This window comes from Salminus brasiliensis, chromosome 6 (genome assembly GCF_030463535.1).
Source record: "Salminus brasiliensis chromosome 6, fSalBra1.hap2, whole genome shotgun sequence".
NCBI lineage: Eukaryota > Metazoa > Chordata > Actinopteri > Characiformes > Bryconidae > Salminus > Salminus brasiliensis.
In genome coordinates this window covers 36,227,516-36,240,486 of record NC_132883.1, presented here as the reverse complement: position 1 = coordinate 36,240,486, position 12,971 = coordinate 36,227,516, and the positions used below count along the sequence as shown (strand labels likewise).

The window sequence follows — 12,971 nt, the reverse complement described above, 5'->3', positions numbered from 1 at the left end:
CTAGCTTCCTTAGCAAGCTACTAACTAACTAAACACTTTTAACTGATGTCTGGTAATTACTTCTTATGTACTACTTTTTTTGTTTAAATAATAAGTAGACTAGTATAAAACAGGCATGCAATCCCTACTGCGTTCTGCGGAAATGTGTTGTTAATCGTTAATCTGAAAAGTGGGAGAAATGCTGATTTTCCAAAACAGAGAGTTTGCAAACCACTCCTCGGTCCTCAGCCATTTGCTGAATTAGATACACTTGGGGAAAGAAACTACATATCTCTTAGAAAAACAACAAAGCAAGTCACCCCTTTTGATCAGGGGTGTCCAAACTGCATACATCTGCAGGCCTATAAAATAGATTACTAATAAAGGATCAAGGCTGATATAACCCAGTGGTTCCCAACACTGGTCGTGGAGGAGCTCTGCCCTACACAGTCAGGGTTGAGAACCACTGGATTATATTACCCTGATCCTTTATTAGTAATACATTTGTCACCTATAACTTATCTTAATAACTTATTAGGTTAGGTTATGGACAGAACACACTACACAGATGGTGAAAAAGGCACAACAACGCCTCTTCCATCTCAGACGGCTAAGAAGGTTTGTTATGAATCCCCACATCAGGATGTTCGACACCTACACTGTGGAGAGCATTCTAATGAGCTGCATCACCACTTGGTACGGGAACTGTACCGCTCTTGAGTGGAAAGCTCTGCAGAGGGTGATGCGCACAGCCTACAGCCCACGGTTCAGCTTCCAAACCTTCTGGATTGTTACACCAGCCGCTGTCTGAGGAAGTCTAGGAGGATTCATAAGGACTCCACCTACTTAAGCCACTGCCTGTTCTCATAGATGCCCAGCAGCAGAAGGTACAGACGCAAAAAACAGAACCACTCGGTTCAGAGACAGCTTCTATCCCCAAGCATATAGGCTGCTGAACAGTCAGTAGTACAGTGTATCAGTCCAGTGTCAGCCCAGTCTGTCACAAATCTCACAGGTCTCATCATACAAGATCTCATCACACCTCCACCCCATACACACACACACTCAACCCTGCAATTCCTGGAACTGTGACCTCTGCTCAGTTACACTGCACCCACCAAAGACTTCTCCCCACTCACACTACACACCTATCAAGTGTCTATATGTAAATAATAATGTAAATATTTCACAGATTACCTATTAAACAGTGCAGTAATGTATATATATATATATATATATATATATATATATAGTGTACGTAAAGTGTAAGTTAATGTATATATATATTCTATATTTTATGTTGTATATTTTTGTGGTTTTACTTGTGTGGGGGACTATGTACTATGTACTATGTTTTTCAGTCACCTTTACACCGGTGTTAATGTGATGTGATAATAAACCTGATTTGTTTTGTTAGGTGTGTACCTGGTTCTGTCAGAGGCTGCACTGCTGCTGCTGCTGGTGGTAGATTCCGAGTCAGAGCTGGAGCGAGGCAAACTCCGCTCGTTCCTGTACACACGGAAACTCTCCGTCACTGGCTGACTGCCTCCGTCAAAGCCATTGCTAGGCAGACCTGAGAGACAGGCAGAGTGATGATGAACTTGATGAATGATGAACTATACAATATTAAAGACAAATACAGTAAGTTTATACAATGCAGGGAAACTATGATTAATCTGATTTTTGCCAAAGTGCAATAAAGCTGTGTCTATGCGTTCGTTCTACGGAAGTCACTGGAGCGCAGTGCTCATGTTTGCATGGTCTATATTCGTGTTCCTACGGAAGGCCCTTTTCCAGCTGTCTTCCTCAACTACACAAGAACATAAGCCATAAACCTGACTGACAAACACTGGCCAAGATATTTAAAATCAGCTCTGTCCCAAGCTGGTACATGGATAGATGCAGTATGCAAAACTAGAACGTAATCCATCATGTGTATGTAATAGCACCCCCTTTTGACAAAAGTGCACCTTACATGCCTCTCAGGCAGGTCTCCGAGAAGTTAAACCAACTGAATCTAAACAACATTTTGGCAAGTGGTAGCCCCACAATAAAATGCAGTCAGATCAAAACGTTGTATCTCCGAAATTACATCTTTACTGAAGAAGTTTAAATAGAAGTCAATGATCACATGACACATGGAATGGATTATTTTTGAGATCAGCCAAAAAGAAAAAAGGGAGAAAAATGTGAGACACTAGTTTTAGCTTCCAATCTGAAAGTGTTTTGTGTTCCTGCTGCTTGATTGATTAGTGACTTTTTACATGCTATGTTTCTCTGCCTGTCTCTTGCGCAGTTTTTTTTCTTTCATTCTGTAAAAGTTTATAGTCAAATCCATCGTTCTAGGGTTGAACTAGTTGAAGATTACTCCTTTTTACACTTAGCCCGTTCATGTGGGTCCTGAACTCGTACATATTAGTTAAGAGGAGGGCTGGACAATAAGGGGAAAAAAATAAAATACTATATCACGATACATGTAATCACAGACTAAAAACATCAGTACGACAGATTCTTATAAACTACTATTCAGATACTCTCCCATACTGAACAATGAACACTCCAGTCTAATCACACTGTTTGTAATGAAACCTGCAGCTGATCATTGCTTATTAAGAACCAACAGTATGAAACTATGCAAATGAGATTAAAAGCAAAAATTGTCAGGCCACATGGTCATGGGGCTTTTTATTTAAGATGACCAATGACTATGGCAGGAAGACTTGATTTGGTGTTTTTATATTTTCTGTTTTTTGCTGTGCCTCACCTTTGATGGAAAAACAGTGGATGGATAGATGATGGAGGATGGAAAGTGACTTAAATCAATAAGAGCACCTTATTAATTAGAAGCTTACGTTCAGCATTTGCTGCTGCACTTCCACAAAGGAAAATATTTCATCCGTTACTTTAAATACAATATCTTTAAAATACAACAAAAAAAATCTGTGTCCATAAAAAATGAAGCATAGCGTGTGTGCATGTGTGTGAATTTGTACCCAGAAGAAGGTGGTCATTTTCACTGTCGCTTTCAGAGCTGGAGCTGGATCTGGGGCTGCGTGGTCTCTTGCGTTGGCGAACAGAAGTCAGCAAGGGAAGCTGTGGCGGACCTACGGGACTGGAGCTAACGCCACCAACACTGTGCAGTGCCTCTCTGTTTTTTGGGGGCCGACCTGGACGTTTAGGAGGGCCAGTGGCCTTTGGGTTCTTTTTGGAGAAGAGGACAGAAGTCCTGCGTCCCACTTCTGAGGCCAGGTTGGAGGCGGACGCATTCACATCTAGAGAAAGAAATACAGGCACAGGATGAAGAATTTATAACCTTTTTACCATGCTTAAAATTGGTACCCATATTTGTATTGTATGATTCTGAAATAGACATGTGAGGGTAGCTATGTGCTGTGTGTTTAATGTCACCTTTTCCACCGATCTCCTGGCTGCTGCTTTCCCCTCCCTCATCGTGACGAGTGCTCCCTGAGGCGTGATGCGCTAGTGCTGAGGCTCTCTCCCCAGAGCCCCCTGATTCGCGACTTGCCACACCGGCAAGGCCCTCGCGCTGATGTGCTAGCTTGCGCTTAATAACCGTCATCTCTTTCCTAAGGGCTTTGGCTCGCCGTGAACGGCCGATGCTGTGCTTTCCTGAGCTGACCTCATCAAAACGCTCCTGCAAGATCCGCAGTTGCTCCTCCAGTGGCAACCTTCGCCGGTTCTCAGCCAAGAGAAGCTCTGAGGAGAGACAGAGAGAGCGATGAGCAGGATATCAAAATGCTGTTACAGCAATAGTGACACTGGAAGGGTGAGGACTGACACATGCCTCCTTCGATACATGCGCAACCAGCCACCACCTCTATTCAAACTGCCACCGACGCACAGGGCAACCAACATGCTTGGAGGTGCCAGGTACCCAGCTCTGATGCATTGGCTAGCAGACGCCCTCACACAGCATCACACTGAAGTGATCGTGAGCGTGAGCCCCATCTGCTGGGTATATACTGTTTGCAATGTCCACTCCCTCAAACACAAACTAGACTACCTCAGCTGACTGGAGCTAAACATACTTTAGTACCAGCTTTTTTTTTTTATCCAGAGTTTTAATTAAGACTTAAGAAAACCAAACCCAGGGAAGGGAGTGGAAGCCAGGCCAAAAGCTAACAGCACATGTCTGGTAAGCCTTGAGAATAATTACATTGTTTTTGTTTTAGTGTTAAAACTATGCTATAACATTTTGGTTCTGTAAATCGTCGCTGGTGACACACCCTTACTATTCATCAATGTACATCAATGAACAAAACAATATATATATATATATATATATATATATATATTAATTCAATAATGCATTTGTTGCATCTTTAATAGAAAAACAAATGTTCACCACACTAACTCACCGTCTTCGTTGACTGAAGGCGATCGCTCTCTGTCTCTGTCCCGCTCCCTTTCCCTCTCCCTCTCTCGTTCCCGTTCTCGCTCCCTTTCCCGTTCCCTGTCTCGCTCACATGGCGACTCAGGGCTGGGCTCTCGAGGGAGATGCATGCCCGTGTCATACTCGTAGCCAATCCGGTCCGCCTGGCGCCGCGCCTGCCGCAAAATGGCTCCTCCTGTCTCCCGCAACCGCAGTGCCGCCCGGTAGAAGACTGTGTCTTTGGCGTTGTATTTCAGACAGTTGTTGACAATGAGGAGGAAGTCTGCCTCAAAAGCTTCAAAGCTGAGATAGTGATGAGACTCCAGACTCAACCACATGGTCTGAAAGTCCATCGGTTGCTCAATGTGATCCAGGTAGTCAGGGACCTAAGACACACCCAGCAGAAGGAGCACATGTATACAGCATGATTATATAAGAACAGTACATTCTTTAAATAAGTGGTTCTCAGCAAGGAACCCCCCCCCCAGACAGAGCAAAAATGTGGACCAACTGGGGTTGCTTGGGTAGCAAAAGGATACAAAATCTAGTTCCCATTAACCTTTTTAGGACTTTAGGAATAACTCAAGCCAGGTTGCACTGATTTACATGTAGTTAACAATTAGTAACCCATAGGGTGTATTAAGGAATAAGGGGTTAATGATACTAATTCTAAAGCAAAAATAACTGTCAAGATTTATCTAGAATGCACCATTTCACACCAAATCACACAGACACTGAATGACACTGTGTCTCAACAACAGATCTATGCGAACTAGGTTTACCTCATTCAGTGGGACAGGCTCAGTGAAGAAGTTGCTAGTGTCTCGTTCCTGCAGCTGTTCCAAAGTGCTCCTCAACAATACCAGAAATGGAGTTAACTGCATCTCCAAGGCCAGCTGCTGAATCTTAATCTATACAAAACACACATCGCAGTTAGTTGCACATACAAACTTGTATACGACCCTAAACTACACAACAATAACAGCATGTCTCGGAGTGTGTGTGTGGGTGTCTTACCGCCTCCCTCTTCAGTTTCTCTCGCTTGCGAATGAGCTCCACCAGCAGCCTGGCTCTCTCCAGGTCGTGCCGGAGTCTCTGCCATGCCTTTAGCTGCTCCTTCAGTGCCGCATGCTTCTCCTCGCTGTCCCTCTACACATACACAACACACACAAAATTGTGTTTTAGACTTGCATTTTGACTAAATTTGATATTCATGTAGCTGTAGAAGTTCACGAACAAATAAAGATGGAAACAGAAGGGGTAAAAATAACAGACAGAAAAATATATATATTTTGGGATAAGAGATCAGCACAAACTGGATTTTTAAACAGGCACCCCTGATAATTACTACCGCTCCTAAAGCCTGCCTGCCCACAAAATCTAGTGTCACTCCGGCCCACTCACGTCCACAAAACCTAGCATCACCCCTGCCATCACCTGCCCACTTTTATATGGGCTAGTCCATGAGCAGACCTGCCTACCATCATCATGGTCTTCATCTTCTTGCTTTGAGGTCTTATTTCTCATGGGTTCCCGTGCCCCGCCCAGTTTAACTAGCAAACTTTTTTTTACCCCATTGTCATTTTCTACCAAATCTCCATTCATGTGAACTCCCCCTTTACTAGGAGGGTGCAAACTAGCACGTCTGCTCCGACACATGTGAAGCCAGTTGCCTCATTTCAAACTGCTGCAGAAGCATGTTATGAGGTAAGCACAGCTTCGATGCAACACCCAAACCCACCCCTAAGAGAGCAAGGTTAGTTGTGCTCTCTTGGACTCTGGCTGCTGATGACAAGCGGCATGACCCGAGAACTGAAGTGTGATTTGATGTAAACGTCAGTCATTTCTAGAGGAGGTTATATTGAAACTTGAAGTTTCTTTTAGCTCCTAGCCTGTGGCAGTACATGCCTGCTTTAGCCCTCAACATGTTGCCGGTTTGCCCATGCTGCAAATGTTATTGCGCCAACCAAGTACTTTTTGGACTGAATTTGAACACTGAATTATTTGACCAAAATATATTGAGGTAGTGGAGTGATTTAACTAGTCTATGTGTTCACTGGAGCACAATGAGAACAGCCTCTGGGACTATATACGAGCTGTGAATGCATATGTGTATGTATGCACTCACCGTGGCTATAGGAATGGGCTCAGGGTTGCGCTGGGACTGCAGGTGCGTCTGCAGGCGCCGTAGCAAGGGGACACCGTTTCGACTCTGTCTCTTTAAGGTCCAGTAGGCGTGTAGCCGCTGCATGAACTGACTCTTTCTGGGTACTGTCAGATTGGATGTGATCTTACTGAGCCTAGAGAGATAAATAAAGCAGGAGAAAGAGAGTTAGGCAAAGCGAGTAAACAGAAGAGGGGGGAGATCCACAACACCAAAGTTTCAAATCTGAGAAAATAGTATGCCCTAACCTGAGCATCACTAACCAGAGGCCAGAAAAATCTACTTTCTAAAATGACATTTTACAACTTTTCCTTTTTTCCGTTTTTTTCAGTTTAGGAATGTCGTATTGAGGTTCTGAGCCCTGAACAGGCCTGTCACAATAACTTTTTTGTGTGATGATAGATTGTCCCATAACCAGTTTAAAAAAATTTCAATATAAAAATAATGTAATAGCATAATAATGCAATTACACCCTTTAAAAGAGCAATGAACCTTTAATTATTAGGATTCGGGTTTATTATTATTATCCTATAAATAAATTAAACAAATATAATAAAAACACTGATTTTAAACAAGATTGACATTCCAGCTGTTACACGTTAATGTGCTCTTCTTGCCAACTAAACACGATGGACAATATTGGGGTCAGCTAAAATTATCGAGGTCATGTCCGTATACTGTACACTAAGCTGATAAAATTAGTAACGTGACTGGCCCAAATTCACTAAAAGTGGGAAATCAGTAACGAGAAACCCAAATTTGAGACAGTTGTCAGTAAATGTTAATATCCAACCAAATCTGATCAAACAAGGACCGCGACTCTGACTCTGCTTGACTGGTCTTGTTTATATTTTTTAATTTATCAGTACCTTACAACTTCAGCAGTTGGTAAAGTAATCATCATTGGAATCAACAACATGATTGTTTGGTTCCAGACTGGTTTGAGTATATCTAGTACTGCTGATTTCCTGGGATTTTCAACACAAAAGTCTCTCACTCAGAAAGGTGTAATAAAGAAAAAACATCCAGTGAGCAGCAATTCTGCTGATGGAAACACCTGGTCAAGGTCAACGTATCATGGCCAGACTGGTTGGAGCTCAAAGAAAGCCTACAGTAACTCAGAAAATCATTCCAAAAGCACAACCTGGAAGTGGATGCAACAGCAGACGACTGCGATGGGCTCCACTTCAGTCAGTCAAGAACAAAAAGCAGAGGCTGCAGGGAGCACAGGCTCACCAAACGTGGACAACTGAACAGTGGAACAAACATAGCCTGGTTTGATGAATCTTGATTACTGCTGAGGCTCACAGATGGTAGCTTGCGTCAACAATCCAGGTTGGTGTAATGGTGTAGGGAATGTTTACACTGCACACTTTGGAATTGTTAATATAAAAAAAAGGTAAAGGTGCATGTATTTGTCACTGTACAGTGTACACTGTACAGCGAAATGTGTCCTCCGCATTTAACCCATCTGTGGTAGTGAACACACACACAATAGTGCACTAGGGGCAGTGAGTACACACACCCAGAGCAGTGGGCAGCCAACTCCAGCGCCCAGGGAGCAGAGAGGGTAAAGGGCCCAACAGTGGCAGCTTGCCAAGCCCGGGAATCGAACCCACAACCCTGTTATCGATAGCCCGGCGCTGTAACCGCTGAGCCACCACTGCCCCAAATATCAATTAATGATCACCAGATCTGAACCCAAGATAACATCTTTGGGATTTGGTAGAACGGGAGATCTGCAGCATGAAAGTGCTCCTGCAAATTCTGCAAGAATTTTGTGGCGCAATCAATGTTTCCAACATCTAGTGGAATCTGTGGAAACTATGCTATGAGCAACTGAGGCTGTTTTGAGAGTAAAAGGAGACCCTACCTAGTATTAGCATATTCTTTTTAATAGATCGCTCAGTGAATGCATGTCTCCGTGTGTACAATTCTACTGTATAAATGAGAGTGCGCGCACCTGTGTGGTGGAATGCATGGCACAGAAACCACCGGTGCAGCCGCTCTCCTCTCCGCCAGGATCTTCCTTGCTCTCTTCATCTTTCTCCTGGACTTAGCCTTGGCCCGTTTGGCCCTCTCCGAGCTCCAACCCTTTCCTTCCTCCTCACCGACTACCCCCACATCCTCCTCATCCTCTGCCTCCCCCTCGCTGTGAGACGTGCTGGCACCGCCCACTCCCCCCAATGGGCGGGCCGAGCCCGGCGGGGTATGGATGTCACAGTAGGCCGTCTTGCGGACGCTGAAGGAGGTGCCGTTGGCGCCCGTCTCGCGCACCGGCTCCATCTTCATGTATAGGCCAGCCTGCTGGGCACAGGTGACGTGGAATGCCGTGTAGCAGTTGGCTTTGTGGCACTGGATGCAGGCCCCCGAGCCACGTTGCTTGCAGATGTAGCAGGTCAGCTTCCAACGTGCTGGTGGGATGTGTTCGATGCTGTCGATGGGCTCCAGGAAGACTGTGTTGGCGAAGCAGACCTAAAAAGGGAGGGAGAATCAAAAGGATTGAGGAGACTTAAGATTTCAGGGGCTATAGAATTTACTCATCACTAACTAGATCCTAAACAGCATTAACAATTTGTACAACAGGGTGGTAACAAAGCGTTTATTGTGTATTATTACAACTAATAATGCAATTATTAGTAATTGTCACAAAGCAGACCTCCAGTTATGTACTAATAATAAATGGATCTTAATTCATAGTGAATAAATCATTTAGACATGTCTACATCTCTAATTTGTGTACCTAAAATTCTCATTAAATACATACATAATATAATTAATAACAATAATATAATAACAATTTGATTGATGTCCAAAAGGGCATGATAATGGGGTACTGGGTGACAGGTGGTAATATCTCAGAAACCTCTAAATTTGCGGGGTGTTCTAGACCTGCTGTGCTGAAGGTGTACCGATAATGGGCTTCTCTCACATTAAATGTCTCCCAACGGCATAACCGTGGTGCCCCACAGGCCACTGAGGGGGGACAATGACTCCGTCAAGTGGTACAGAGCAATCGACGCACCACTGTGGACCAGTTAACCGCTATAACGAACACTTTCTGTCAACTAATACAACCCAAGCCACAACGTCTCACTAGTGTCATCTAGGCCAAGGGTGGTTACTTTCACTATTAGGCAGTCATAATATTAGTCATATTAGGTGGTCATAATATTCAGTTATGACTGTATAGTTATTTTGTGCATTTAGTCTCTAATTACTGAGGAGTATAATCTCACCTGACTCTAAAGCCACAATAAACGTAGATAAGCAATAAACCTGGCACTCTCTAGAACCTTGTGCTGCCAATTACACACAATTAAAATGTAAGTATAGGTAGTAATAATTAGTGAATTTCACAGAACATCTCTAGTTATGGTGGCTTATATATTAGCAGAGTTTGGTTCTGGTCAAAGTGTTTGAGTCAGAACATCCAGTTTGAGCTGATAAGCTTAATCAGTGTGCAGTCTACCAGGGAGTGAAGCAAATCATAGTGCATAATATTCTCAATTTAAGCATGGAGACCACTTCACACCTTTCCACACACCCACACACCAGGCTCTTCTTCCACCAGAAGAAGCTAGCATATTACACATCACCCTCCAATGAACACACAAAATCTAAACACAACCCAGGCTAACAATACTAGCCATGCTGACAACTTGTGGTTTTATCTTGATTATATTACTGACTGTAATACTGACTGAAGTGTAATAAATGAATGAAAGGCTTTTGTTTTTATCTGTGTGTGAGCAAACTAGACCAGCTACCTATTCAGGAAACATTACAGCAAGAATAAAATATTTTAAATAATTAATAGTGATTAATAAATTTAGGGCTAATAAACTCCTTATGTCGCCAGTTAAAAAAACAATCTGGAACCTGGAAGCTTTACAGTTGGTCACTTTAGGCCTCTTGAGTATCAGGATTGTATCGGAATTAGGCCAAGCCACATAAAAGTGCAAGTGTAAACACACCCAAGAGGCATTTAAATCTGATCACTCAAACTACATCAGGAGGTGATCTAAAATCTAAAATGATCTAAAATGCTAACATCAATTCAGGGTACAATCCAGATACTAGGTCACATGAAGTGACCAGGTGTAAACGGGGTCACTGCTTCTCAATCTAGCTCACAGTACATCAGTATATACAGTATATACTCACAACTACTTTCTTCAAGATGAGAAGTTCTTGTTACTTTAAATAATGTGCTTAGCCCCCTAAAACCTCTGCACAGTAAATTGGATTTGACTCACTGTATTAAGTCTGGCGCATATCTAGTGCAGACTCGGCACGGTGCGTGAGCCGTAGCTCCGGACTGTCCACATTGTTAGATTTTCATACCTCGTGCGTCACTGAACCTGTCACCCGCATACTTTGACGGCAAAGCTGGGCGCTGCTCTTTTCCTCACAGTACAAACGAGGAACAAAGCAAACAGACCCCTGTATTTATATGTAAAGGATTGCATAAATAACTGGGTGAATGTGTTTCCAGTAACAAGGAGGTCTCCAGAGATCACATTATATTTGGGATTATTTTAGAATGTTGTGAATTTCTTCTATTATTCGATTATGCTGTGCTATACTGTTAAATCTCATTAGCCTAGCATTCACATAAGCCAAGTGTCCTGAAACTTCCACCTAACCTAACCCTCTAAATTTATACAACTCAAGAGCACACACACATGCAGTAAACTCACCTCAGGTATCCATAGCGCGCACACAACATGCGCCCACCGAGCATCATCAGTCTGTTTAAAGGCCCCACCCTTGTTGGGGCAGAGGGCGCAGTCTACAGCTCTAGAGGGCGACTGTAGGCAGCGGCGACAAAGCCACTGGCCTTCAGGGATGTAGGGCACCCCGTAACACTCCTGATGCACGGCCAGGTTACACATGTCGCAGAACAGGATGACGTTACTGTTCTGGCACTCGCCATCGTTGCAGATGCAGCACACGGCGTCCTCGTCGATCAGGGAGTTGGGGTCACCCTGTCAGGGAATGATCACGGCAGTCAGGAAGACAAAGTGTGTAGCAATGGAAGAAGATAGCATTGTTGTAAGACGTTACATTTATTAAAATATGAACTCAAAAAGAAACTTTTTCTGCACAGTTTAGAACACAATTTCTATTTATTTAATGAATTAAAAAAACATTTAACAATGAATGTAATGTGTCTTAACCTTTCTACACACTACTATTTTTCTTATCCGGTGTGTTAAATTAAGCAAATAAACAGTAACTGTGCTTTAGAATGTGCAGAAGTGTGTTTCTGTAGATGTGCACTTATTTTCCCTTCAAAATTAATAACTGTAATTTGACCAGGGGTGTCCAAGATTTTGCTAAGACACAATATACGTCCTAATGTTTGTGAAGCTACTTTAGGTTTCACCCATTGTTGACAGATGTGCAAATGCACACACACACACACACACACACACACACACACACACACACACACACACACACACACACACACGCAGCTTGTCTAGTTTCTGCAGAGTACTGAGCCACTGAGCCACCAGAGTACAAAGTACTGCCATCAGAATAATGCCAGGTGTGGACTAGAGGGGTACAAAACCCTCCAGCATTGGGCTTCTCATTGAATGCGATTAAATTTTTATACCAATGCTTCAAAATCTAGAAGAAAGCCTTTCCTGGACAGTATTGACAGTTGCGTTTTTAATTCATTGTTTTAGAAGGTGTCCCAATACTTTTTTTCCATATAATGTATGTTTTTCCCCCGTTGCTACAGAAAATGAATTAAATAATTATTCAAGTATATTAATCTTACAACACACAATGAGAATTACTACTAAAATACTAATAGATTTGGTAGTCAGATTTGATTCAGAACCCCTTGCAATGCAGAAATATGACTGTATCTTCACAATCATCTTAACACACGATCTTTTTTTCTAAAGAGATTTTTAAAGAGAGTTGTTAGTTCTTACTGACGTGAACCTTTCAAATATACTTAGAATCAGCTTTTGCATTTATTAAAGGCTATTTTGTGGGAAACTCTGATTACTAAAGGAATGAATGAATGTTGAGGTATATGAGCATGATGATAATGTTTTACATGTAATAATTAATAATAAAAATAATAAATTAAAAACTTTTTTATATATATATTTTTTGGGGGGGTTATTTGATTAATTTAGGATATTTAATCATTTTACTAATCATAATATCACCAACCCTAACATATCACTGCTCGTTAAAATTATGTACTTGCATTATTATGCTGTTATATTACCATTAATATGACATTAATATTGTTTATTGCAATCATTTCTAGGACACTATATTGTTCAAAAATATACGTTTTTAACGACATCACCCAACCCGAGTGCGAACACTGTGTGACACGATTAGAATGGATGTGTTTCAGTGTTTTTATTACAGCCAATTCCAGTCCATTAAAATGTGCAT

At 42.3% G+C, this 12,971-nt stretch overlaps 1 protein-coding gene across 1 annotated transcript in view; it reads right to left on the bottom strand.

Annotated features, from left to right (window-relative positions):
• The window catches only part of brpf1 (bromodomain and PHD finger containing, 1), a 28,824-nt gene that overhangs the window by 11,444 nt on the left and 4,409 nt on the right, over positions 1–12,971 (bottom strand). Inside the window, exons 4-12 of the mRNA XM_072682218.1 lie at positions 11,240–11,527; positions 8,500–9,011; positions 6,501–6,672; positions 5,390–5,521; positions 5,155–5,283; positions 4,359–4,758; positions 3,388–3,696; positions 2,973–3,251; positions 1,405–1,552 (exon numbers count right to left, since the gene is read on the bottom strand). Coding sequence (XP_072538319.1) covers positions 1,405–1,552; positions 2,973–3,251; positions 3,388–3,696; positions 4,359–4,758; positions 5,155–5,283; positions 5,390–5,521; positions 6,501–6,672; positions 8,500–9,011; positions 11,240–11,527 — 2,369 coding nt within the window. The remainder of the gene's footprint in view (positions 1–1,404; positions 1,553–2,972; positions 3,252–3,387; positions 3,697–4,358; positions 4,759–5,154; positions 5,284–5,389; positions 5,522–6,500; positions 6,673–8,499; positions 9,012–11,239; positions 11,528–12,971) is intronic.